Genomic DNA, 24,278 nt, shown 5'->3' on the forward strand with positions numbered 1-24,278 from the left:
TAGGGCAAGTGCACATCGTAATCCAATAGGGTTCTGCGACAAAAGAAGCATATCATCCGCATATAATAAGATAGGGATATGTCTCTGAGCCAGTTTTGGTGGATGGGTGGAAGGATCAGTCAAACATTTCACCACAGGGTTGATGTAAATATTAAACAATGCAGGGGCTAAAATACATCCCTGTCTCATTCCTCTGTTGATGGGGATCTCTGTGGATAGATAATCACTCTGATTGCAGTAAATCCTCAACTGGGAATTTTCGTATAGCTTGTAAATCAGCAGCAGTATCAATTGCAAGATCAATTAATTTTTGCCATAGCCTGTCCCTGGAGATAAGATCGAACACTGACTTCAGATCTATAAAGGTGGCATATAGCGCACTGCCCGGCTTGTGGGTGTATTTTTCAGCTAAATATTGCAAAGTAAAAGCATGTTTTATGGTAGATCGTCTTTCTTGAAAACCAGCCTGCTCAGGAGCCAAGATATGGTTGGAGTCTATTCAATCAGACAATTTCTCTGCTAGATGTTTAGCAAATATCTTGCTAATAATGTTTAAGTAACATTAAACAGTAATTAGCAGGATCAACTCTTCTTCCTTTTTATATATCGGTATTATGATTGCGACTCACCAATCAGATGGAATATTTGCTGTATTATCAATATATGTAAATAGGGAAGCTAAAACCGGCAGCCACCAATATACATTAGAATATATAACCTCGATGGTGATGCAGTAGCTTCCAGGAGCTTTGCCTTTTTAAAATTGTTTCACCAGGCTCTCAACTTCCACGCAAGCAACCGGGTTCCGGCTCGGAAGGTTAGTTGTATATGAAGCAATATTTCCCATCAGAGGATCTTTCCATCTGAATAAAGCATGAAAGTGATGCTCCCAAATGGCTGCTGGAATTATAAAAGATGGTTGAGAGGGGGCTCTCTCTCTCCATGGGGAGCGCTACCAGCTGCCCAAAGGTGGTCTGGTTTTTCAATTTGGGCGCCTCTATTAACTCAGCCCAATTCTTCCTATTTAGCTGTGACTTCTTATAACATAATTATTTCTTATACTGTTTCCTTTGCGATTAACTCCTGTTCACTGATCTTAAATGGAGGTTTTTTTATTTTTAAAAAGGACCACAAGCATGCTCAGGTGCCTAAGTGAGAGGGAGTATGGGTTAGCTGTTCTGCTAGGGCACTTTCACAGGGAGAGGCAAAGTGCCGATCTTTTTTCTAATGCAATTGTAAAACTTACACGAACTAGAAAGTATAGTCATATTCTGCATTCTGTCCCACACAAGAATCACTGGTGAATCCTGTTAAAGAAAAGAGCTTAAGGCACTTATGAATTCACTTATGCTATACCCTCCAAAATTCCACAGGTGAAAATTGGACATTTTATACTTATAACATTATTATCACACAACTATCATTCCTTCCTCCTCCCTACTATTGCATATTGCTTAAGAGTATACACCTGCCATACAGTATATTAATTTATTCTGTAATAGTCTACCCTGCTTATAACTCTGTGGAACTTGGTTTTGTTTCCAGCCATTCAAAGAAGTGAATTTTTCTTGAGCTCAACCCTTGAGCTGAAAATCCTTCATAGGTATGAGTCCTAGAAATGCAAAGGGGCATTCTTTTTGCCCTATTCAAACAACCAAGAGCACTTGTGAGTAGGAAAAGGCATTGGCACGAGTGGTGAGAACCACTGTATTGCAGTCTGAGGTAGGGATGTGCAAACAGGTTCGACGTTGAACGTGTTCAACATCAAACTGATTCGGTTCGACCATTTGGGGTCGGTCTGACCCTGGACTGAACACCCCCCGACTATTCTGGGGGTTCACAGACATTTTTTATTTTATTCTTTTTAAAAAAGTAACTTACCCCCTTTGGGGGAGTTGTTGGAGAAAGCGGGTTGGGGTGGGGATCCACGGAGGTTCCCCCTTCCCTGGCCAGCCTCCCTTCATGCCCATACCAGCCATTTGGCTGGCTCTTCGGCCTGTTTGGGCCTTCCCCCTCTGGCGCAGTGGCCATTTTGGAGGCTACCGCGCCTGTGCAATTGGCCTCTGTGTGACCCAAGCATGACCCAATTGTGTGGAATGAGTTCTGGGAATTCTGCTCCATTTTTTGCCTTTTTAAATAAAAAACAATGGGAACCCAGTTCCAAATACGAGCTGTGTATTACATGAACTGTCCAGCAGAGAGAATGGATCAACTATATTCTTGTGCATCCTTTGACATCAGAATGCTAAGTGATCCATTCCAGGATTTGTTACATGCCATTGATTTTCACCACGTAAGATACTTTGAACGGCAATGACCTTAGATTAGGGCTGAGAAAAAACCCTTGGTATCAGATCTGTGAAACTGTTGCTGGGATCATTGTTAGGAAACCGTTAGGAAAACGGTGCTCCTTGCTACCATGCCTAAGAAGTGGATTTTCATTCTGTTCTGGCTACAGGTGTGCTACTGGGATGTAGGCTTTGGTGGGAAAGTGGTGGCCTGGCCTTCAGATGGCAGTCACTGGATTAACATGAAGCTGGTGCTCAAAGAACTTGCCTCAAGAGGCCACATGGTGACAGTGCTAATACCGTCAGCCTCTTTTCTGATAGATCGTGAAGAGATATCTTCTTCCCCTTTCCACTTTGAGATCCTGTCTGTGCCTTTCACTAGAGAGGATGTGTTTGCTACTGTGGAGAAATTATTGAATATATGGATCTATGATATGCCCAAGCTCTCTTATTGGGAAGCCATGCTGAAGATGAAGGAGCTCATAGCTTCCCTCAATGTACTGTCTAAACAACTCTGTGACAGCATCTTACGGAATGACCTATTAATGGCAAGGCTGCGGCAGGAGAGCTTCGACGTGCTTCTCTCGGACCCAGTTTCACCCTGTGGTGACTTGGTGGCTGAGTTATTTGGAATCCCCTTTCTCTATACTTTTCGGTTCTCAGAAGGCAATTCAGTGGAGAGACTCTGTGGAGGACTTCCAGCACCTCCTTCATATGTGCCTGCCAGCACGGGGGGAATGGTTGACAAGATGTCCTTTACTGAGAGGCTGAAAAATGTCCTGTTTTATGCTTGCAGAGATTTTTTTTTCTTGTATTTTTTGTCAAATGAGTGGGACCAATATTACAGTGAGATCTTAGGTAAGTGTCACGAGAGACACTTAAGAGCTTCTCACTCTTCAGTTGTGCCGGAACCCCATGTATCCAAGGTTCAATCAATCAAAATTTACTACGATTTTAGATCAAATGCAGACATCTATATATTCAAGGTTAGAGACAGATGATATTTTTCTTCAGAGGTATTTGAAGGTGACATAACAGAACCTAAGATGAACACACCAGTTTCTTTTGTCTTGCTTGATCAAAGTGGTGGGAAATCTGCAAAACCTAATGATCAGACATTATAGTTGGACAGAAACAACTCTATACATGCCACAGACAACAATCCTGCCATGTTCAAGTCTCTGGAAGGAAATTAGTATATTCCTATTTTTAAATCCTTTCTGAAAAATTCATCTAGGGTTTTCTTTCCAACATGTTTTTATTTAAAAATAATAATTCCAAAATGCTTTCCTATTGAGGAAAAAAGGTCACTCAATTGGCCCTAAACCTGCTACAAACCCTGCCATAGAAACAGTTTGTCACTAGTACTGATCAATATAGTACTGCTCAGCTAGCACTGATTTCCCTGCTTTAAGACTCTCCCCACCCCCCACTCCCGGACACATCACACAGTAGCAGCAGACTTGGGTTTCCCTCTGAAAGCATTTGGCAGTCATGGTCAGTCCTGGCTGACTCTAATGTGTATGCTACATGCATTTTTGTAAATACATGTTTGTTCCCATTTTTTCTCTCCACTTATTTTTCTTTCTAGGGAGGCCCACAACGCTGTGTGAAACCATGGGGAAAGCAGAGATGTGGCTGATCCGAACCTACTGGGACTTTGAATTTCCTCGGCCTTTTCTACCAAATTTTGAGTTTGTTGGGGGACTGCACTGCCAGGCAGCCAAGCCTTTGCCAAAGGTAATTCTCTTCATTAGAATCCTGGTAATGAGGATTACAGCTGTCTCATTCACAGTGCCTTGGGGAAAGGGGAGGACGGGCTGGGGAGGAGTGGCAAGGTGATTCTAGAATGGTTCGATGACACAGTTTCTGGCTGCATAACCTCCTCTTTTCCACAGCTGAAACCACTGGCAGCCCTGTCATGGGACAGATTCGTGGTGACGTTTAGAGTAGCAGAATAGGAGATGGTCAGATCTGACCAGTGGGGCATTATTTATCTGCGCAGCACCCATTCATTTCAGGAGAATCAACAAGACTGTAGTCATTATTAACATCATTAATTTGAATGGGACTTAGTAATGTAATAGTGTGGTGTAGTGGTTAGAATATTGGACTAGAGCCAGAGAAACCTGAGTTCAAATCCCCATTCAGCCATGAAACTCACTGGGTGACTCTGGACCGGTCATTTCCCTCTCAGCCTAACCTACCTGCCAGGGTAGTTATGAGGATAAATGTATCCATGTACACAGCTCTGGGCTTCTTAGAGGAAGAGCGAGATAGAAATGCAAAAATAAATAAATAATGTCTAACTTATTCTGGATGCTGCCAGAACAGAAGTGCCTTCAAAACATTTAAGTAACTTGGAAAGTATATCACTGTTAGGAAGACCTCCAATTCTTCAGAATATTTCTCCCAAAGAGCACTGGGTAGGACCTGGACCAAGTTAGTCATGGATTTCAGTGGTGCTCAGTCATGACTAATTAGTCTGGACCTTGCCCATTGACTTGTACCAATCAAGTCTCCACTATGCAGATCAGATGTATACAGAACAGGAAAGCTCTGGTGGTCTTCTTGGAGCCTGGTCATATCTGGGTTGCCTTTCAAACAACAGGAAAAATTACGCATTGCTTTTCTCTGTAACCTATGATCAGGGTCAAGAAATGCTGGCCCAGTTCACCAGCCAGACAAAATATTTTACCCATCAGATAGTTCCTTGAGCTATGTTGGTACATTGCATGTCAGGATTTTAACTCATCAGGCATCATTTTTCACTCATCACAGACAAGTAGACTAGTGAATCTCCTGGGGCCTGCCTATGCTTGTGACTTTTGTATGTTGTTGTTGAAAGCAGCTTGATTTCATCAAAGGCAATGCGGCTTAGGGTCTGTTATTTCAATTGCAGACAACAAATTGTGGGGGGTAATAGTTTTGAGTGTGCAGTTATTAGTATGTGAACCAAGGAACTGCAGGGGTATGTGTGTAGGGATTCCTGTCTGAGTTTTAATTCTGTGACATCTTTTCAGATTCAACTAGGAGGGGCAAAGCAATTTTACTTTGGGGTAGAAAATTAACCAAGGCCCAAACATCAGCCTTGCATGCATTCAAAGTTCATTTGTAAAACAGCAATGTATTTAAGGCCATTTGTTATGAGGATTTTATTTTCTACTTTGCAGTACTGGAGCAATGTTGTCAACACTAGACTGCCCCATCTTTTTAGCAAACATTTTTTTTCTGAAGCAGAAGGATTGGTGCCTTTGTATGCATGCCTTGTATGTAGACTCATTTAACTGTAGCTACAGTCACTCAAGGTCAAAGGAGACATTCACTAGAATCCCATCAATCAGTCTTCTAATCTATATTATTAATTCTCCAAGATGGGCCATGTGTGGGGACGTGGTAGAAAGGAGGCGATTGGCTGACAGAGTTTGCAAGCAGAAGCACCTGATTGGGTGGTGGGGATTCCATATGCAGATAGGGAGAAGGAGCCTGTGAGAGCAGAAACACCATGGTGATTGGGCAGTGGGGATTCCATAAGCAGATAGGGAGGAGGAGCCTGTGGCACTGTGGTGATTGGGCAGTGGGGATTCCCTATGCAGATAAGGAGGAGGAGCCTGTGATGGTTAAGGACTAAGTTCAGTTGGAATGCACATCGGAAGATGTTCTTGATTGTAGAGGAGAGGTGTGTGTGTATATATATATATATATATATATGGATAGCAGGCAGGGGTATGCAAAAAGACTGATTGTGAGGGAGGAAAGAGCCCCTTCAGGAGGAGGCGGATGCGGTTGTGTGAATTAAATGAGGAAACAAGATGAACAAAATCTGTTAACTCAGAGAGAAAACATAAAGGGAGGGGGAAGAAAGAGTGAGGAAGAGCAAGTGGAAGAGAGAGAAAGAGAGGAAAAGAAGGGAGGGGGAAGAGCGACAGAAGGAAGGGCAAGGGACGGGCCTGAGCCTGTCAACAGCCTGAGGGGAATGAGCGGCCATGGCAGCACTAGCAGCAAAGAAGAGCCCAACCACTGCTGCTGTTTGGGGCTACTGAGGCCATTGTCTGGGGGAGGCAGGCAGGCAAGGGATGGGCCCGGGCCTGTCAGCGGCCTGAGGGGAATGACTGGACATGGTGGCGACGGCAGCAAGGAACGGCCCGGTCACCCACTGCTGCTGCTCCTGGAGGGAGCCGTAGGAGTGAGGTTCAGGTGAGGGTGGGGAGGTCTCTGGGGATAGGGGGCTGCAGCTTGGCCAATAGGCAGCAGCAATGCTGCAGCCACAACCAAGAAGGGTGAGAGGGGTGGAAGCAACGGGATGGAGGAGGAGCAGGAGTGCAGCTCAGGTGGGGGTGGGGAGACCTCTGAGGTGAGGGGAGCAATTAAGTAGTAACGCGCAGATGCTCTAGAGCGTGCAAGAGTTCCAGCATTGAAGCGGAGAGAAATAATGGCGGCAGTCAGGATGTAGAGGTGGAGGGCCGGCAGGTGAAGCCCCTCTGGCCAGAAGAGGTGGGTGGACGGCGGGTGAAGCCCCGCCAGCCAGGAAGATGAGGCGGTGGCGGGGAGAAATAATGGCAGCAGTGAAGAGGGGGGCATACGGCGGTCAAAGCCCTACCAGCCAGGAGGAGGAGGTGGGAGGCGGCGGCAGGATGGCCTGGCCCTGGCCCATCCACTGGGGAGAGCTGCAGGGGGAGAGAGCTGGTGGGGGGGGGGGGGAGAGAGCTGCAGGGGGAGGGATGGAGCAAGCGAGCTGCGAGTGAGAGTGAGCGAGCTGCGGGGGGAAAGTGAGCGAGAGCACAATGGGGGAGAACGAGCAGGAGCACTGCAGGGGGCGAGCGAGCGAGGTGTGGGGGTGAGTGAGTGAGCTGCGGGGGGAGAGAGCGAGCGAGCTGCCGGGGAGAGTGAGCGAGCTGCGGGGGAAAGTGAGTGAGAGCGCTGCGGGGGTAACGAGCGAGCGAGAGTGCTGCGGGGGAGCAAGCGAGAGCACTGCGGGGGAGGAGAGAGAGCGAGAGTGCTGTGGGGGGGAGAGGGAGTGAGAGCCCTGCGGGGGGAGAGTGGGGGGAGAGAACAAGCGAGCTGTGGGGGGGAGAGAGAGAGTGAGTGAGCTGCAGGGGAGAGAGCGAGCGAGAGTGCTGTGGAGGGAGAGTGAGTGAGCGAGAGCGCTGCGGGGGTGCAAGCGAGCGCTCTGCAGGGGTATCGAGCAACAGTGCTGCGGGTGAGAGCGAGCAGGAGTGCTGCGGGGGGAGACCGAGCGAGAGCGCTGTGGGGGGAGAGAGCAAGTGAACTGCGGGGGGAGAGAGCAAGTGAGCTGCGGGGGAAGAGAGCGAGTGAGCGAGCTGCGGAGGAGAGAGCGAGCGAGAGTGCTGCGGGGGGAGTGAGCGAGAGCGCTGCGGGGGGGAAGTGAGTGAGAGCGCTGTGGGGGGGTGCCACAGGCTCAGTGCACAACTGCACAGATGCTCTGTCAGCTAGTTTTTTTTTAAAATGAAAAGCAGCTTCATAAATTGCCATTGGGAGTGAAGAAATGAGGATGGGAGGAAAGGCAGCTTAACCACTTCCATTTCTGCCCTTTGTCTGTTCAAAACTGCACCCACAACACTTCCTTTCCACCTGTGTGAGGGGAAAATACAGGCTCGCCCATGGGAAGCTGGGGTGGTGTTGAGTGGTCAGAAACGGAAAGGGTTAAGGAGCTCCTCTCTATTCTTCTGCTCCTACTTGCAGCTTCCCACAGCAGCTTTTCATTCAAAAAAACAAAGTAAACACTGACTGATTCATAGGTCTCCCATGCAATGGCCTTTTGTCTACCTTGGGCTGGCCAGTGATATTGATGCTTCTGAGGAATAATCATATGTGGTTGAAAAACTCGGTGGTGGGAGGGGACAGCTGCCTCATTACTCATCCCTAAATTGTGCTTCTGCTTCAAATGCTGTTGGCCTAGAGTGACTCAACCTCTATGCTGGAAAAAAACAATAAAAAATCAGCTTTTGCATCCAGGTAGCTTTAATTCTGCAAGACTGAGAAATTATACATATAAAGCAAAAAATTCTCATGTATGCATATTTTTGAATTATGTATTTAACTTCCCAAGTTAAATAATATTGGCTGACATGGTGGGCAGTGCATTATTTCCAATGGCTGTAGTGCTGCACAAGAGCACTCTTGTCAGCATTGTTTTAGAAGCCCTCAGCAGCACGAGTGGTGCAGAACCGCCTGCAGCATTCTGTGCATCCTGTCAGCCTTTATCTCCCCGCAAGTGACTTGTAAACAGGAGGCAATACTTTGCTCTGACTTGAATCCTATCTCCATAGTAGCTAAAGTGTGAGCTATGAGCTGGCAAATCCCCAAAGTTCAAATGCTGCCTTTCTTAGCCAACTTGCCTAGATTCCAGTCTAGGTAAAATTACTCATGATTAAGTCCCACTTAAACCAATGGAACAAGTCAGTTGTGAATAATCCAGGCTTCTAGTTGCTTTCATGAGTTTGCTCATTTACTCATTACAGTTTTAGCTGGATTAGGGCTAGGTAGCTTTACTTAGCGATAGTTCTCTCTGCTTTGGTCCCATCCCCATATTAGAATAATTGCACAGAGCTATCTGTTCCGCTGTGGTTAGGATAATTGATGTAATGGGTGGAAAATAAGTCTGTGAGACTTCAGGCATTTTGCTATGTAAATACAAAATATTATTATATCAAGGGAAAGCTCACTGTCTTTGGCATGTTTGATACAAGAAACGTGAGTACACCCGTATCCTACAGAAAAGCTTGTTGTTCCACATCCCTGTTATCTCCTCAAACTTTGCTCTTCTATTTTAGGCACACCGTGGACTTTAGCACAAGCACAGGTCATGCTCAAACTTGCTTGATCTTCCTAGAACGTGACAGAATACTTTATTATAAATGGAACCTACTCTGTATCCATATCTTCCAATAGAGGTGTGCATTCATTTTTGGAATGAATGGAATCCAAACCAAATTAAGCCCATTTGGATTGGGTACCATTCATATTTAAATGAACATGCAGGGGAATGATGATTGGGTACACATAGAAGCCCATTTTAAGAACCCACGTGGTTTTGGGGTGTGGTTTTTTTGGCGTGTCTGCATTTTAAGGAAACAAGTTGTTCTAGCAAGAACGAATCCCATAGCCATTGGGCATCAAGAGAGTCACCCCATTGCCACCTCCTCTCTTTCAACCCATCCACTAATAAGCTGCACCATGAACCTTGAGGGGGCCTATGCACAGCAATTTGTGGAACATTCCCCGCGACTTGGAGCTTTATGTACAAGGCACATAAAGAGAAGCGTTATATTTTTTTTTAAATGTGTTTTTGTCTTGACAGGAAATGGAAGAATTTGTCCAGAGTTCAGGGGAACATGGTATTGTAGTGTTTTCTCTTGGCTCAATGGTTCAAAACTTAACAGCTGAAAAGACTAACTTGGTTGCCTTGGCACTTAGCCAAATTCCACAGAAGGTCAGTTTCTTGAATGCCTGTTTCATATGACTTGGAGGGAAACTTCCTATTTTTTTTCTGTACTGGACTAGAGACCTGTGAAAAGTAGATACAATGCTGTTAACATCTTGATTCCCCCCTGTCCCCACCCACAATAGCAACATCTTCACACTTGCATGGGAAACACATTGCTGCTGCTGTTTATTTAATTGACTGGTATCCTAAATTCCCCTATCCTGATGCCTGTAAGCCTTAGGAACATAGGAAGCTGCCTTATACCAAGTCAGACCATTGGTCTATCTAGTTCAGTATAATCTACACAGATTGGCAGTGGCTTCTCCAAGGTTGCAGGCAGGAATCTCTTTCAGTCCTATCTTGGAGATGCCAGGGAGGGAACTTGGAACTTAGATGCTTTCCCCAGAGCAGCCCGATCCCTTGAGGGGAATATCTTACAGTGCTCACACATGTCTCCCATTCAAATGAAAACCAGGGTAGACCTTGTTTAGCAAAGGGGACAATTCATGCTTGCTACCACAAGACCATCTCTCCTCCCTTATTGGACTATATGCTTGTTCTGAACTGAACAACATTTTTGGTGTATTTTCAATATTTTTTCCATACATAGTTAACCTTTTTGATTTTGAGAATTATTTTAAAAACCACAAAAAGGAAACACAAGAAAAATTGATTGACATTCTCCACAGCCCTCCTTTGATGGAAGGAGAGTTCTGGTTCCTCAAGAAGTCTTCTGTGTCACTGCATTGAATGCTTCTTCTGCAATGGACCAGGCTTGGTGTGGGGAGAGAAGAGAGTGATGTTTGTGTCTCGGCCCTCCCTCTGAAAGCTCTTTCCACTTGTATAAATATGTTCTTCTGGGTTGTGCGACATAGCAATTCAGATGTTTAAAATAAAAACCCTCGATTACAGCACCCCTCTTTTTGAATGTCTGAAGAGGGCTAATGTAGTTGTAGTTAATAAGAATGTGAGCTGTGAACCTTACAAATCTAAGGTTCAGATCTAAACTTAGCCATGAGCTCATTCAGTGACCTTAAACCACTATTATCTCAGCTGCATCCCTTGCGATTGTAATATGGAGGATCATAACATTTGCTTAGCTTATAGGCCTGTTGCAGGGAATACTGAACAGCACTGAGATGTGCTACAGAAATACTGCATATTATTTTATCATGGCTAAAGAATCAGAAATGGCAAAGAGGCTCCATGATACATATTAGAAAAAGGACGGGCAATCCAATTAGATTGTGAACCCTTTGGGGTGGGGCTAAAATAAATAAATAAATCTTCATCGTCGTCTTATGAGAGCGACGAGAGGACAGCTGGTCTTGTGGTAGCAAGCATGACTTATCCCCTTAGCTAAGCAGGGTCCACCCTAGTTGAATTGGAGACTTGATGTATGAGCACTAAGATATTCCCCTTAGGGGATGAAGCCACTCTGGGAAGAGCAGAAGGTTCCAAGTTCTCTCCCTGGTATCTCCATGATAGAGCTGATAGAGATTAGATAGAGAGATTCCTGCCTGCAGCCTTGGAGAAGCAGCTGCCAGTCTGTGTAGTCAATACTGAGCTAGATGGACCAATGGTCTGACTCAGTATATTGCGGCTTCCTATGTTTCTATGTTACTCATGAATATGGTCCTGCTCTAAAGTTGAGCCAAATGAGTGGAAGATTTGTGAGTCAGAACCATGCCCTTTGCCTGGGCTACATAGAGCACACTCTTTCCATTTTTCCTCCCCATTTCTAGGTTCTTTGGCGGTACAAAGGGGAAAAGCCAGAAATGTTAGGAGCTAACACCAGGCTTTATGACTGGATACCACAAAATGATCTTCTTGGTGAGAGACCTTATACTTTGAATTCATTTACACCCCTCTGCCAATTGCTAGAAAATGTGTTCATCTCAATGTTCTTCACTCATGACAGTTGGATAACCAGCTTTCCCCGGGGCTATTCTATTCTTGCTTGATAGGTTCACTCTGCCCCATTTTCCTCTCTGCCTGCTTTCTGGTTTAACTTGGGTGACTTCTAAAATTAATTTTAGTTTTCAGTTTGCTCTGTTTTCATTCTTTTAGTTTTCTTTGAAATTATGATGCACTTCAGCATCATAATTAATTAATTGTGTTTGCAGTTTGCTCTGTTTTCAGTCTTTTAGTTTTCTTTGAAATTATGATGCACTTCAGCATCATAATTAATTAATTGTGTTTGCAGTTTGCTCTGTTTTCAGTCTTTTAGTTTTCTTAGAAATTATGATGCACTTCAGCATCATAATTATGCTGCATACAATATGTGCAAAAGGGAATCTTGATGAGATCACAATCTCTTTTTGCACTGTGATGTCATCAATCATAGTATATGTGCCTATTGATTCAATCACAGCACAAAATGAAATCTTGATGTGATGATAATGCGTTCCCTTTTACACTATGACTGCTCAATGTGCATGTGTGTGCTGGTATGCAGTGGAAATATGTAAGCAAATACAAAAACTGAAAACTGTGGCAAGCTCCATGTGCACAATGATCTGAACAAAGTCTGGAAATAAACAGTGGAAGAATGGCAAATAGTTTTATTCTCTGGTGCTAGTTCAGAAACAAAACCAGGTAATTTGGAAGCCCAAAATTCTGCAGGTAGGTTTGGGTGGGAGAATTTTGTAGGCATTCCTCCTGAACAGTTTGAACTCTGGGCACAAGATTTCTGCTTTATACATGGACAATGAAGCACATATTCTAGGCTTCTACAGATTCCTCTCTCTCTTACTCTTTGTTTGCTTGACTCTGCTCTTTGTCCGTGAACTAACAGAGCTTCCTTTCCCTCCTGACTAGGAACAGATAAAGTGTGCTGTCAAGTCAGTATCAACTCTTGGTGACCACAGAGCCCTGTCGTTGTCTTTGGTATAATACAGGAGGAGTATACCATTGCCAACCCATTATCTAGAAACTGGAATAAGAAGGGAGCTCATCCCTCCCACCCACCACCTCCACCGCATCAGATATAGATTGTCTGTGCTATTTCTGCTCTCTTCCATTCCTTTCCCCAGCTTTCACTCACAAAGAAGTTATTGTGATCCAATAGCTGATTCCCCCACTCCTTCCCTTCTCCAGCTTTCATTCCAACTATTGCCAGAGTGAAAGGGTTGCTTCTCACCTATAAAGCATTCAGAGAGAAAAGAGATAGGAGAGCATCATTGCTTGGGTTGGTTCAGATGATACTTTTACCTGCCTGACCCACCATAGGTGATAAGGATGGGCACATGCACATAATTTATTTGTTTGTTGCATTTTTACACTGTCTTTCTGCCTTGACAAAGGCACCCAAAGCAGTTTACAATATGAAAACAAGGATATTACATAAGATTAATAAAAATGCTGGCTCAGGCTGTTGGTCTTTTCAGGAGCTGAGGAACAGAGCTCCCTGGCCTGGGCGCCTCCTTTCTTGCCTTCCTCTCAGGGCACACTGGTCTTTCCATACTCCTGGGAAGGTGGGGGAGGGGCTGCCCCAACAGTCCTCACAGGCCAGAGCTGGTCTCCATGGGGGCTGATGTTATGCTCTCCCCTGGCCTGGGCACCTCCTTTCTACACTCATGCCATGAGTATGCACATCTTTCCCTTCTCCCAGCACACAGGGGCCCTGTGTCTGTGTCAGTTTGTTTACACTAGTATTTTTTATGTGTCTATAGGTGTCGTTCAGAGAAGCCACCCACTCACACTATTAGGGAAAGGCGTCCCTGCAAGCTGAGAGGGGGGAAGGCTTCGTGCACTCGTGCACTGTATGCACATCTTGTGTGGTTGACCATGAGGGTGAAGTATTGTCTGAATTGGCCCAATGTTGATTTAGAAAACTTCGTTCCAATCCAAATAAAGTTATTTATGCGTACTGAAATTAAGGGGGCTCTTACACATGACTAATTTGTTCCTCCCTTTCAATAGAATATAAGCACAACTAACATTCTCTTGATTATTGATCCCAGCCCAGTATATATTTGTATGGAAAAATTAAAAGCTTCCCATTGTCTAGCATTGTGATTGGGGCAAAATCAATGCAATTTGGTAGCAAAACTTGAATTTGTTGAAGTGTACCATTTTTCAACTAAAAAGTTCTCAAAGCGGTTTACACAGAAAATGAAGAGTAAGAATGGTTCCCTCCATGTCCCCAAAGGGCACACAACAGAAGCACAAAGGAGAGACCAACAACAGCTCCCGGAGGAACACTGTGCTGGGGATGAATGAGGACAGTTGGCTCTCCACCTGCTAAATAGAAGAAAACCACCACTTTGAAAGATGCCTCTTACTCAGTTAGTAGGGGTAGTCCATTCAGTGGTCTGGGAGATAGAAAAGTGTGCACATGACGACAAAATATGGCCAGAGAGATCCTGATTTCCTCCCCAAGACCTTCACACACCCCTCCTTCATAATTTCAGCTTCAGTTCTGTTTATCTTGTCACTACCCTTGATTTATGTTATTCAGGCTTCCCTGAACTCCTTTTCATAGCTTCTTTGGTCCTTTTTTGGTCTGACTAAAATGTTGGACCAGCCATAACTACAACAGCAAGAATTCTCCACAAGTGTCTGTAGCCTCAGGGACTCTTCCATGTCCTCAGAAACAAGAAATGCTGGCCATAATGTCAACAAAATCTAGGTTTGATGAGGCTGTTATGATTCCTGCCTGGATGGTTTAAATAAGGCAAAAAAGCGGCTCCGGTTTTTAGCTGTCAGCTTTGAACCCAGAATTAAGAATTAGCTATACTTTCCCCATCAATGCTGCTTACCATAAAAAGAGGGAAACAGTAGAAATGTGTACACTCAGTAACCAACAGTAAATGAAAAATGTGTATTAAGGAGTTTAATAAAGGAGGCTGGTCATAAAGGACACCTTAGAATCCACAACATGCATTTGACAACCTATGTTTTTGACTACTCCTGATACCTCTGTTGTAAAGCAACAGTTTTGAGATTGTCCAGGGGAACTTCTTGGTTTGAAAAGCAGTTTTCAGGGTTTGTATATCAATTAGAGGGGGCTGGAGTATTGTAGCTGAGAAACAGCTACAATAATCTTATTATCCCTTAGTATATTAATCAACACATTTTTACCTCCCTGTTCCAGGACATCCCAAGACCAAAGCCTTTATAACACACGGTGGAACCAATGGGATTTATGAAGCTATTTATCATGGAATCCCCATGGTTGGGATCCCCATGTTTGCTGACCAGCCTGATAACATTGCCCACATGAAGGCAAAAGGAATGGCCCTGGAACTGAACATTCACACCATGACATCAAAAGATTTAGTGGACACCGTGAATACTGTCATTCACAATGCTATGTGAGTCAATTGCAAAGTCTTCTCTGGAAGCAAGATTTAGATCATTGTCTGTACCCTGCCTACAGCAGGATGAAACACTTCAGCAACGGCTTTTGCCGAAGAAAGTGTTGCAGCTCAGGAATCTTGATTTCGCATGCAGTGAAACAGCAGCCAGCTCTTCTCACCCTGCTTGTTATCATCTGGACCTGTTTCTGCCACTCTAGTTTATCTTTTGTCTCCAGAATTACAATCCATTTCTGCTTTTACCAGTTTTGATGCTTTCCCTTTGATGGTAGCCACATTTAAATCTAGCTTCTTCCATCTACGTCCTGCACTGAAAAGGTTTCTGTCCTTAGAACGCTTCTTTTGATTTGGGAGCCTGCTTACCTCCTGTAGTATATCTGCAGAGCCTTTGCGCTCTATTCAGCCACTCTCTTAAAGATGTACACGATAGGGATGTGCACAAACCGGTTCACAGGCCATGTTGGAGGCCGCCGCGCATCACTGTGACGTGCGTGGTACACACGCGCACGTCGATGGGATACATGGCAGCAGTGGGTGCATGCACAGGAGTTACTTGCAGGGAGGACCGCTGCCGTTCCGAAGATTTTGCTTAAAACCGGAGCGTCAGAGGGGGGAAAGCGGCGGGAGGGTAAGTACAACCCCCCGCCCTTAAAGTACCCCCCCGGCATCAGGCCGCGCCTCCACGGTCCGTGCACATCCCTAGTACACGAGCTATTCGTGCAGCCACTGGTAGGACAGGGAGTGGTTCCCTTGAAAATCAGGTAAGGAGCTTGGTCCCTGTCCTGACGTGTTTCTGCCGGCAGCGCTTGCTCTCCAAATGGCCGTGTGGGGCTGTTCTCTGCAGCCTCTGCATGGCATCAGCATGCACATGGCCGGCATGCATGCACGTCAGTCATCTACATGATCAGCATGGTGTTGCTGACCACGCAAATGGCTAGCACGTGCGCATGCCAACATTGTGTGGAAGCTGCAAGGAACAGCACTGCAGCCCCTGCACAGCTGTTTGGAGAGTAGGCGCCACTGGTGGAAAAGTGGTGGGGTGGGGACAAACAGGTAAGGAGCTCCTTACCTGCTTCTTAAGGGAACTGGTCCCCATCTCACTGATCCGGTTCAAATGCTGACGCCCAAGCTGGTTTGGTGCTTCCCAGAGGAGGCACTGAACTGGCTTGTACTCTCCCTACTCTCTTATGCTGCTACAGAACTAAAAATAATCACAAAACATTTGCTGTCAGTTGCATACATGTACTCTGAGTTACTGAAAATCATACCTTCATTTGGACCTTGACCGTAAAGAACTAGGGCATGGTTAGTCTACCCTAGTTAAGAAACCTGGCATTTTCCAGAAATATAGTGGTATAGCTTGCCAGTGAAAATCGGCAGAAACCCGTCTATGGATCCAAGGGAGATAGTGAATAAACAATATACAGAAAAATAAATTGTTGGTCCATTTTCTCTGTGATTCAGAAACCTGTAGCTGTATCAGTCTAACTGGCTGTTCAATGCAATATTCCAGAAATATTTAGTGGGGCAGGACATTTTTTCATTTGAACAGTTTTAAGACTGGCACTAAACCATGTCAGATTTAGAATGGAAAACAATCAGTTGGCTAAAATCCTGCAGTGAGCTGCTGAACCAAGCAAGAGGCGTGCTTACTGCTTCAGTGCCACTTTGCAGCCCTCCCACATTGCTTTCCAAGGCAGGGAGGCATCATTGCACTGGCAATGGTACTTCCATCATTGATGGCATGATGTACTCCTTAGTAGGCACAGAGCCTCCCTGCTTTTAGAAGCTGCACAGCAGGCCTAGAGGGGCACAGAAGCAAGTGCACCCCTTGTCTGGATATGTGGCTGGCTATGCAGAATGTAAGTCAATAATCTTGGGTATGTTTGTAACAAACAAGGACCTTTACAAGCATTCTCATCTTGCTAGATGGAAACAAACTTGATATCTGACACCATCTTAATTCATTCTCGTTTTCTCCTTTCCCTCTAGATACAAGAAAAATGCAGAAAGGCTGTCACAGATACACCATGACCAACCCATGAAGCCCCTGGACCGGGCCGTCTTTTGGATAGAGTTTGTTATGCGGCACAAAGGGGCTGGGCACTTGAGACCAGCTGCCCACCACTTGACCTGGTACCAATATCATTGCCTTGATGTCATAGCTTTCTTGATTGGTTGCACAGTCATTTTTGTATTTACTGTTGTTAAATGCTGCTCATTTTGCTGTCGGAAGTGTGGTAGGATCATCAGGAAAACTAAAACAGAGTAGTTTCCAGTGGGATTTAACCACCATCATGAGAATTAATTAGTCAGATTACTTTGATTTAGTACTCTATGGCACCTTTATGAAAGCTGTTTCTGTAACATCTAATCATTTACAGTAATAAATTGGATTTAACAGACAAGGAAGCCTAGCTGAACAAAGCTCCATTCAGGTATTTGATGGAACAATTTTAGTTTTTTTAAAAAATTAAAAAAAATCATGTTTTAATTGCAGCAGTCCTCTGAGTTATTATAGCTGAATACTCTACCTGTTTGAATGCAACTGCCTTTAAACATCTCAATACTTGGGTAGCTCTTGAAAAAACTGTTGATACAAATAGGAACTGAGGCATGTATATCACATATCTCTTTCCAAGAAACCTAATGTTTCATGTTATTTCTGTGGAAACGTATTCTGAAAGCACAGGGTGCTTTCATATTACATGCACAATGGGTAAGATGATAGATACTGAATCCCCTTAAAATTAATGGAACAAAAATGTACAACTAAATGTTTACATCCTACTTGCTAGTTTGTACACAATGTTTTTTGAAGCTACCTACCTTCCCAACAATGACAGTGACAAAACATTGCAAGGACTTTTGCCAAGTACAATTATGTGCCTGCTGAAATACACTCAGCTGAAGTTCATCCAGGATAAATTACGGGAGAGAAAACAGAAATGTGTCATTGTCAAGCATACAAAGTCTGTAATCCTGTGCAAACACTTGCTTGGGAGAAGATTCTTATTGTTCTTACTGGAATTTACCTCTGATTAAATATGCACAAACTAAGGCTGAAAAATTGGAATTCTTAATATCTTGGAACCTTACATAGAACGGGTGCATGTTGTGATTTCAGAGTGCAGCCAGTTATACTAGGCACAGAATTCCTCTCTCTCAGAAGCCATTTGCTTTCTATATTTTTTTAAAAAAGAACATCCAATGGCTCACAGAGTGGCACTCATACAAGAGCAAGTCATTTCCCCTGCCCTCTCCTCTGCAGCCCCCAGTTGCTAAGGGCACCTTGACAATGGCTTTTTGGGCAACAGTGAGGGATCCAGCATGGATGGCTGCAGAGGGAGGGGTTCTTTGATACTGGGCAGAGACTCTCCACGGGAGACAGAAGCTATCTTCCCCCAGTTTCTGGACATTCTCCCTCACCTTGTGGCCGCCTGTGCCACATCCCACATTGTTGCCAATGGTTCCTTGACTCTCAGAACCTGCTTTCCAGGTGATTTTGAGTGTTGGTGGGGAAAATATGCAAGTGCTGCTCTAGCACAAGTCCCAAGAGTTTCATTTTAAAAAAAAGTATGATGAAATTTCAGGTGTTGGAAGTGGCTGAGACTCCCAGTGCTTGGGAATGGGATTTCAGTGCCTTGCATAGCTCTATGCCCCTCCCCATGACTAAGCAAGATGTGTAGCATTCAGCTTTGTATCTTTATGCTGAATTGCAGTGTTTTGAGTGCAGAGTATACACAGCCCAGCCCTGTTTGTGATCTGACTCACAAGTTCCTTTGAAGGAATAACCTTTGTTACTGTCATCTGTTGACAGAGATTCCTACTCCCCTACCTCTTACAAGCTCTCTCTTCAGTTATTCCTGCCAGAACTCTTTTAAGCTTTTGCTTTGAATAAGTAGCAGAGGTGCCTCCACTCTGGTCTTCATCTGACCATGTCCAAGTACTTCTGTTCTCCATATGCATTGCGTCACCTAAGTATCATCCTAACCCAGCTTTCAGCTTTGATTACAGAAATATTTTTCTTTTGACTCTACCACACCACTCACCCACCCCAAGATCCTCCTGTTACTGCAACCAATTCTATCCATTCTCTGAAATCAGTGGTTCTCAGATTTTCTGCCGTCAGGAACTCTTTCCACATTGATCTGTTTGCCAGAGGACACCTGTCATAAGAGCTCAGTGTATTGAAGGCTATTCTGGAGCACAACTTGGTTTATGCAGGGCACTCATCAGGCTGTGGGGCATCAATACTGTTTCACCTGCAGTGAGGGAACTATTGAGTATACACCCAATGTTTTGCCACCCCACTAATATGTTCAGTAAGCTAATGAGCCTGAAGTTACATTTTCTAATCAATACTCTGTTTTTCTTCCCCAAATCAGGAACTATAAAACATGAACTTCCATGAAAGTTTACTGTTACCAATTTATTATAAAAAAAAATGGTAGCAATGTAGAATACAGCAACATTTTCTGCTCACACAGACACAGTGGACTCTTCAAGCAATGTTGACATTTCAGGGGGAATCAGAGGAGTGGGAGAGGCGATCAAACAATAGTATTAACCAAATTATCACCAGAACACCTGAATGCTGTTTTAAAATGTTAAATACCAATATTGCTTTCATTATTGAACAAGCTTGACTTTTACAGAAGTTTAAAAAAAAAAAACCCAAGAAGTGGCTGCTCCAACACTGCCATAAGGCCAAAACAACACACTCAATATTTGCATACTTGATAGCAGCATTTTTTCCACAGAACCATGTAAGAACTACGTGTAAGAAAACATCAAAGCAAAAGTATTATGGCAGTTATCAACTGGTAAAGAAACATATGATTAAATTACGGTTAAGATAAACACTTAGGGATAATTTATCTACATTCTTTAAACTGTTTTCCAAAACTGCTCATATCATCAATTCAAGGGTCAAGACTTGCACGTTTTTGGCTGATGGGAGTCTTCCAGTTCACAGCTTACTGCATGCTTGGAACAAAGGATCAATTATAAATCCTTCTACACAATAAAGTAGGTAGACAGAGGAAAATAAAAAAGTTTACTACCTGTAAACACACAAATATACAAGCTTTTAAGTGAATGCAGTTTCATAATGCATTATCTTCTGTATCTTCCTCTTTCTCCTCTGTCTCTGTCCCGATCACATATCCTCTCTCTCTCTCGGCCTCGATCTCGGTCTCTGTCCCTTCTAGTATCTCGGGGGCGATCCCGTTCACGGTCCCGCTCTCGGGGTCTGCTTCTTCGACCACTGACAACTGCTTGTGTCCGACGTAGAAAGTCATCTACCCGCATGTCATAGTCATGCTATAGAAGAGAAAGAAGCTTTATAGATCACCTTGTTTAGAAGTCATACATCTTTGTCAGATTTGATCCTCAATAGCAGCCATGGGGCAACTTTCAGCCCCCCAACATTTAGTGCAATAACTCAAAGGTTTTGCAAATCTGTAATGTTGTCCTTAAGGAATTTGTCACTGGCACACCCCACCCCACCCCATGTAGTTACTATAAGATGGCTTGCTCTCTGTGGATGAAAACGTGCCGGGGTAACTTTGTACCAGACACGAAAGGGTTTTTCTCCCTATCTGGATGCCCAATTATCATTATTAGATGAATGCCTGCCTTCAGGACTTACCGGGACACATTTGACCAGAGTTTACTACACTTTTGCAATCAAAAGGGTGCATTCAGAGTTCTTTTGCACCTGTTCTGGTAGCCTTGGCTATCATCTTGATGGCCACATCTTACTTTTGCAACCATTTAAATGCAGGTGCAACTTCTCTCCACCATTGCCATAGCCCTTTGTGGGGGAAATCCTGCTCTCTATTTATTCTTTTGTACAAATGAGATCAAACAGGAAAGAGAGCAGGACCTTTTCAGTAGTGGTCCCACACTTTAGAATTCTCTGCCTAGACAGGCTTCCCCAACATCAGTTAGAGACTGTTTTGTATCAGGAGACTTTTTAATGAGGGTAGGAACTCCCTGCTGGTTTAAGTATTTTGATTTGGCTAGCTGTTTATGGTGTGTATAGTATTCTCCTTTGCTGGTGGTGTTTTAATGCTGTTTATCAACTGGATGCATTGTAGAGAATGCAACTTAAATTTTACAAATAAAAAGGATCGGAGCTGGTAAAAAGATTACTTTTTTGGTTTAAACAATCCAATTTAAATTATATGACAAGAAGTATTATACCTTCTAACTCTACTGCTACTGGACAATAATATGGACAGCAAACTCAGAAATCACGATTGGACATCGGGGATGAAATAATCACCTCAGTGTGAGCAACAAAGCCAGTCTTCCACAAAGAATGCACAGCAGAAGAGATGCAAAACAGACCTCTAGAGCCCAACAACCTAGAAGTATGCATTGAAATGGCAAATGGAGCTAGTGATAGCACCAATAGCCATTTCCAAGTCTGGTTAGAACAAAAACTCTATGAACACAGGAGCCTAGCTGATTTATTTAAAATATTTTTATCATATTTTCTAACAAGGTCCAAAGTGGCTTACAACAATAAACCCACATTAAAACACACAATTGCAGCACTAAGATACAATGTCAGAAAATACATTAAATATAGAAGCTAAACAGAAACACAGCCTAGAGCTATACGTCAAGATTAAAAGCTTCCCTAAACAGGCGATGGCAAACAAGAAAGGGAAGGGCTTAAATGAACAAGGAGTTCCACATCCTGAGTGCAGCCACAAAGAAATACTTCTATGTGCTCAATGACTGACTTCTAGAAGCAGGGGGAGAAACAGGAGAGCCTCTCCAGATGACCTCCAAGAATGAGCAATTTCATATTGGGGGAAGCAGTCCTTTAGATACTCTGGATCAAAGATGTTTTGGGATTAATAACTAGCAACTTGAATTGAGCCTGAAGATATTGGCAGCCAACATGGCTTTAGCAGTACTGATGTCATGTGGTCCGATGGACTTGCCCTGCTCAACAGCCTCACTGCTGCATTTTGCAAGAGCAGAAGTTTCCAAGCACTTTTCAAGGGTAGCCCCAAGCAGGGCACATCACAGCAGTCCAAAGTGACTAGGGCATGCACCACCATGGCCAGACTTGGAAAAGGCACAAAGAAAGGGTACAGCTGGTACACCACTCTAAAACTGTGTACAGGCACCTCTTGCCATGGCCACCTCCTGACCATCCAGGAGCAAAACTGGATCAAGAAAAACAGCCAAGGTGCAAACCCAATTCTTTAGGGTGATGCAACCCTATCCAAAAGAGGCTGAAACCCTGATCCTTGTTCAACATCCCTACAGACCAAGAGCTTCAGTTTGTTGGCCCACATCCAGAGCTTCATCACCTCCAGACACTATTTCAGAATTTCCAGTTTCCGTGAAGCCAGATGGATGAGGAAAAGAGCCAAGCATCATCAGTGTACTGATGTCAATGAGTTCAAAATTTCTGATTTTATCATTCCCAGTGGTTTCATGTGGATGTTGCACAGTATGGGGAATATACATAAGGTCTCAACTGCATCAGATCTGCCCATTTTTCTTGCTTGGTACAATTTACACCCCTCAAGGTACACTTACCACTCTCTTATCCCTATATCGTGCATCATGTGGAATGGGATGGTGGCCCGAATAAGGAGGGTGAGCTTGTGGTGGTGGAGCATGGTGCTGATAATAAGGGTGATGGGGAGGCTGTTCCATACCTGGGTAAGGAGGCTGGAAAGGGGAAAAAAGAAGAAGGTAGTTTGCAATTCTCATAGTTTTCCATTTTTAGAATATGTCTGCATCAATGGAGAGAAGTAAATTTGACATTTGAATGCTTTTCTATTATGAAAATACTTGAAATATGGCATTTCACACTAAGAGGGTATGCCAGAATGTGTTTTAGACTTCAGAGAACTTAAAACTAGCCAAAATGTGCATTTGAAAACCACATTTTCACAACTTGGGAATCAGAAAGAGGATGCAGTGATTACAATTTTTCATTCCTCAAGCAGCGTTATTTATATAGGAATACATTTAACTCTTCTTGTTTAAGAGGCAGTATATGGTGGGAAGAGTTAAACTGGCAGTGAGAATGTCCATGTACACCTTCTACAAGGCAAAAGCAAAAGGCTACCAGAATGCTAGGCAAGCTCTCTCTCAAGGGGGTCCAGACTGCTGAACTACAAAAGAAAACTCCCTGCCTTAACCAGTGCTATAGCCCAAATCAATCTGCACACATTTGTTTTGAATTGATTTAAAAGAGATGGGGGGAGATCTGCACAGAATTAATGGTTTGACAGGATCTTAAGGAATGCAAAAGGAGAGATAGAAGCTGAACAGGAAAAGCATCTTCCTTCTTCCAAGGCCTGGACTAGGGGCAGTGGAACAAATGTGGGGAGATATACTTTTCTTTCAGTTTGGATGAAATATTTTAAAATGCTGTTTTAAAGTAATATTGTTACAGCCAAGTTGCTGTAGATTTTATAGATCTAAGAGTCAATGATAGTACTGTTAGTGACGATAGTACTGCTACTACATTTGGCTGGATTACTGAATATGCAACATTCTTAGGACTTGAAGTTTACTTTCAAATGTTGCTGAACACAGAATTTTTCAAATATTTGGTTCAGGAGAGCAACCTGGGTGTCGGCCATGAATTCTGCTCATACAATGTGATGACAACAGCTTTGTACAGCACAGCCTCAGATTCCTCCATCCACTGGATTAAGTAAATAAACTGATGAACGTTTGATCACACATTCACACAAATTAGCATGCGAAGGAGTCGAGACGCTTATTCCAATGCATGCAAGTTTCTCTTTTCTAATGTTAACTAAGCTCTGAATGAGAGTTCTGAATCAGAAATCGTGGATCTTTCAGACACAAATTCTGATTAGAAAGACAAACTTGTACCATGCTAATATAACTGGAAATTAGGATACAGAACAGCTAATTTTGCCACAGGCCCTAGGTCAGCTGCAGTCTAACCATATGCAAATCTATTCAGAAGGAAGTCCCACTGTGCTCAATGGAGCTTTCTTCCAAGAAAGTGTACATAAGATTGTATCCTTTGTATGATGGTGATATGCTACTGAAGAATTCAACTCAATATTATTGTCACTCAATGATATGATAGAAATGTTCACTTTCTGGGTGCTCTCCCTCTAAAAGTGAAGGTTTACCTGTCCTGCATAACACTGAGGTCTGCTTACCAGTCAGGATCCAAAGATCTATTTTAAGGGTCTCCAC

General features: G+C 43.7%; 2 protein-coding genes across 9 annotated transcripts in view; one reads left to right on the plus strand and one right to left on the minus strand.

The window, feature by feature from the left end:
- The window catches only part of LOC128331961 (UDP-glucuronosyltransferase 2A2-like), a 62,648-nt gene extending 44,531 nt beyond the window's left edge, over positions 1-18,117 (plus strand). For 3 of the 4 annotated variants that reach the window (XM_053266075.1, XM_053266077.1, XM_053266076.1), the window contains 5 exons: positions 3,880-4,028; positions 9,610-9,741; positions 11,481-11,568; positions 14,834-15,053; positions 17,049-18,117. In XM_053266075.1, the coding sequence (XP_053122050.1) occupies positions 3,880-4,028; positions 9,610-9,741; positions 11,481-11,568; positions 14,834-15,053; positions 17,049-17,328 (869 nt within the window). In that variant the 3' untranslated portion in view covers positions 17,329-18,117. Of the gene's footprint in view, positions 1-2,510; positions 3,147-3,879; positions 4,029-9,609; positions 9,742-11,480; positions 11,569-14,833; positions 15,054-17,048 lie in introns of all 4 variants that reach the window. The other variant, XM_053266078.1, reaches the window with a different exon arrangement.
- Positions 18,118-19,462: 1,345 nt separating this feature from the next.
- The window catches only part of YTHDC1 (YTH N6-methyladenosine RNA binding protein C1), a 40,759-nt gene continuing 35,943 nt past the window's right edge, over positions 19,463-24,278 (minus strand). For all 5 annotated transcript variants that reach the window (XM_053261502.1, XM_053261499.1, XM_053261501.1 and 2 more), the window contains 2 exons: positions 22,626-22,760; positions 19,463-20,381 (listed from right to left, as the gene is read on the minus strand). In XM_053261502.1, coding sequence (XP_053117477.1) covers positions 20,175-20,381; positions 22,626-22,760 — 342 coding nt within the window. In that variant the 3' untranslated portion in view covers positions 19,463-20,174. The remainder of the gene's footprint in view (positions 20,382-22,625; positions 22,761-24,278) is intronic.

Source organism: Hemicordylus capensis, chromosome 6 (genome assembly GCF_027244095.1).
Source record: "Hemicordylus capensis ecotype Gifberg chromosome 6, rHemCap1.1.pri, whole genome shotgun sequence".
NCBI classification, from domain to species: domain Eukaryota; kingdom Metazoa; phylum Chordata; class Lepidosauria; order Squamata; family Cordylidae; genus Hemicordylus; species Hemicordylus capensis.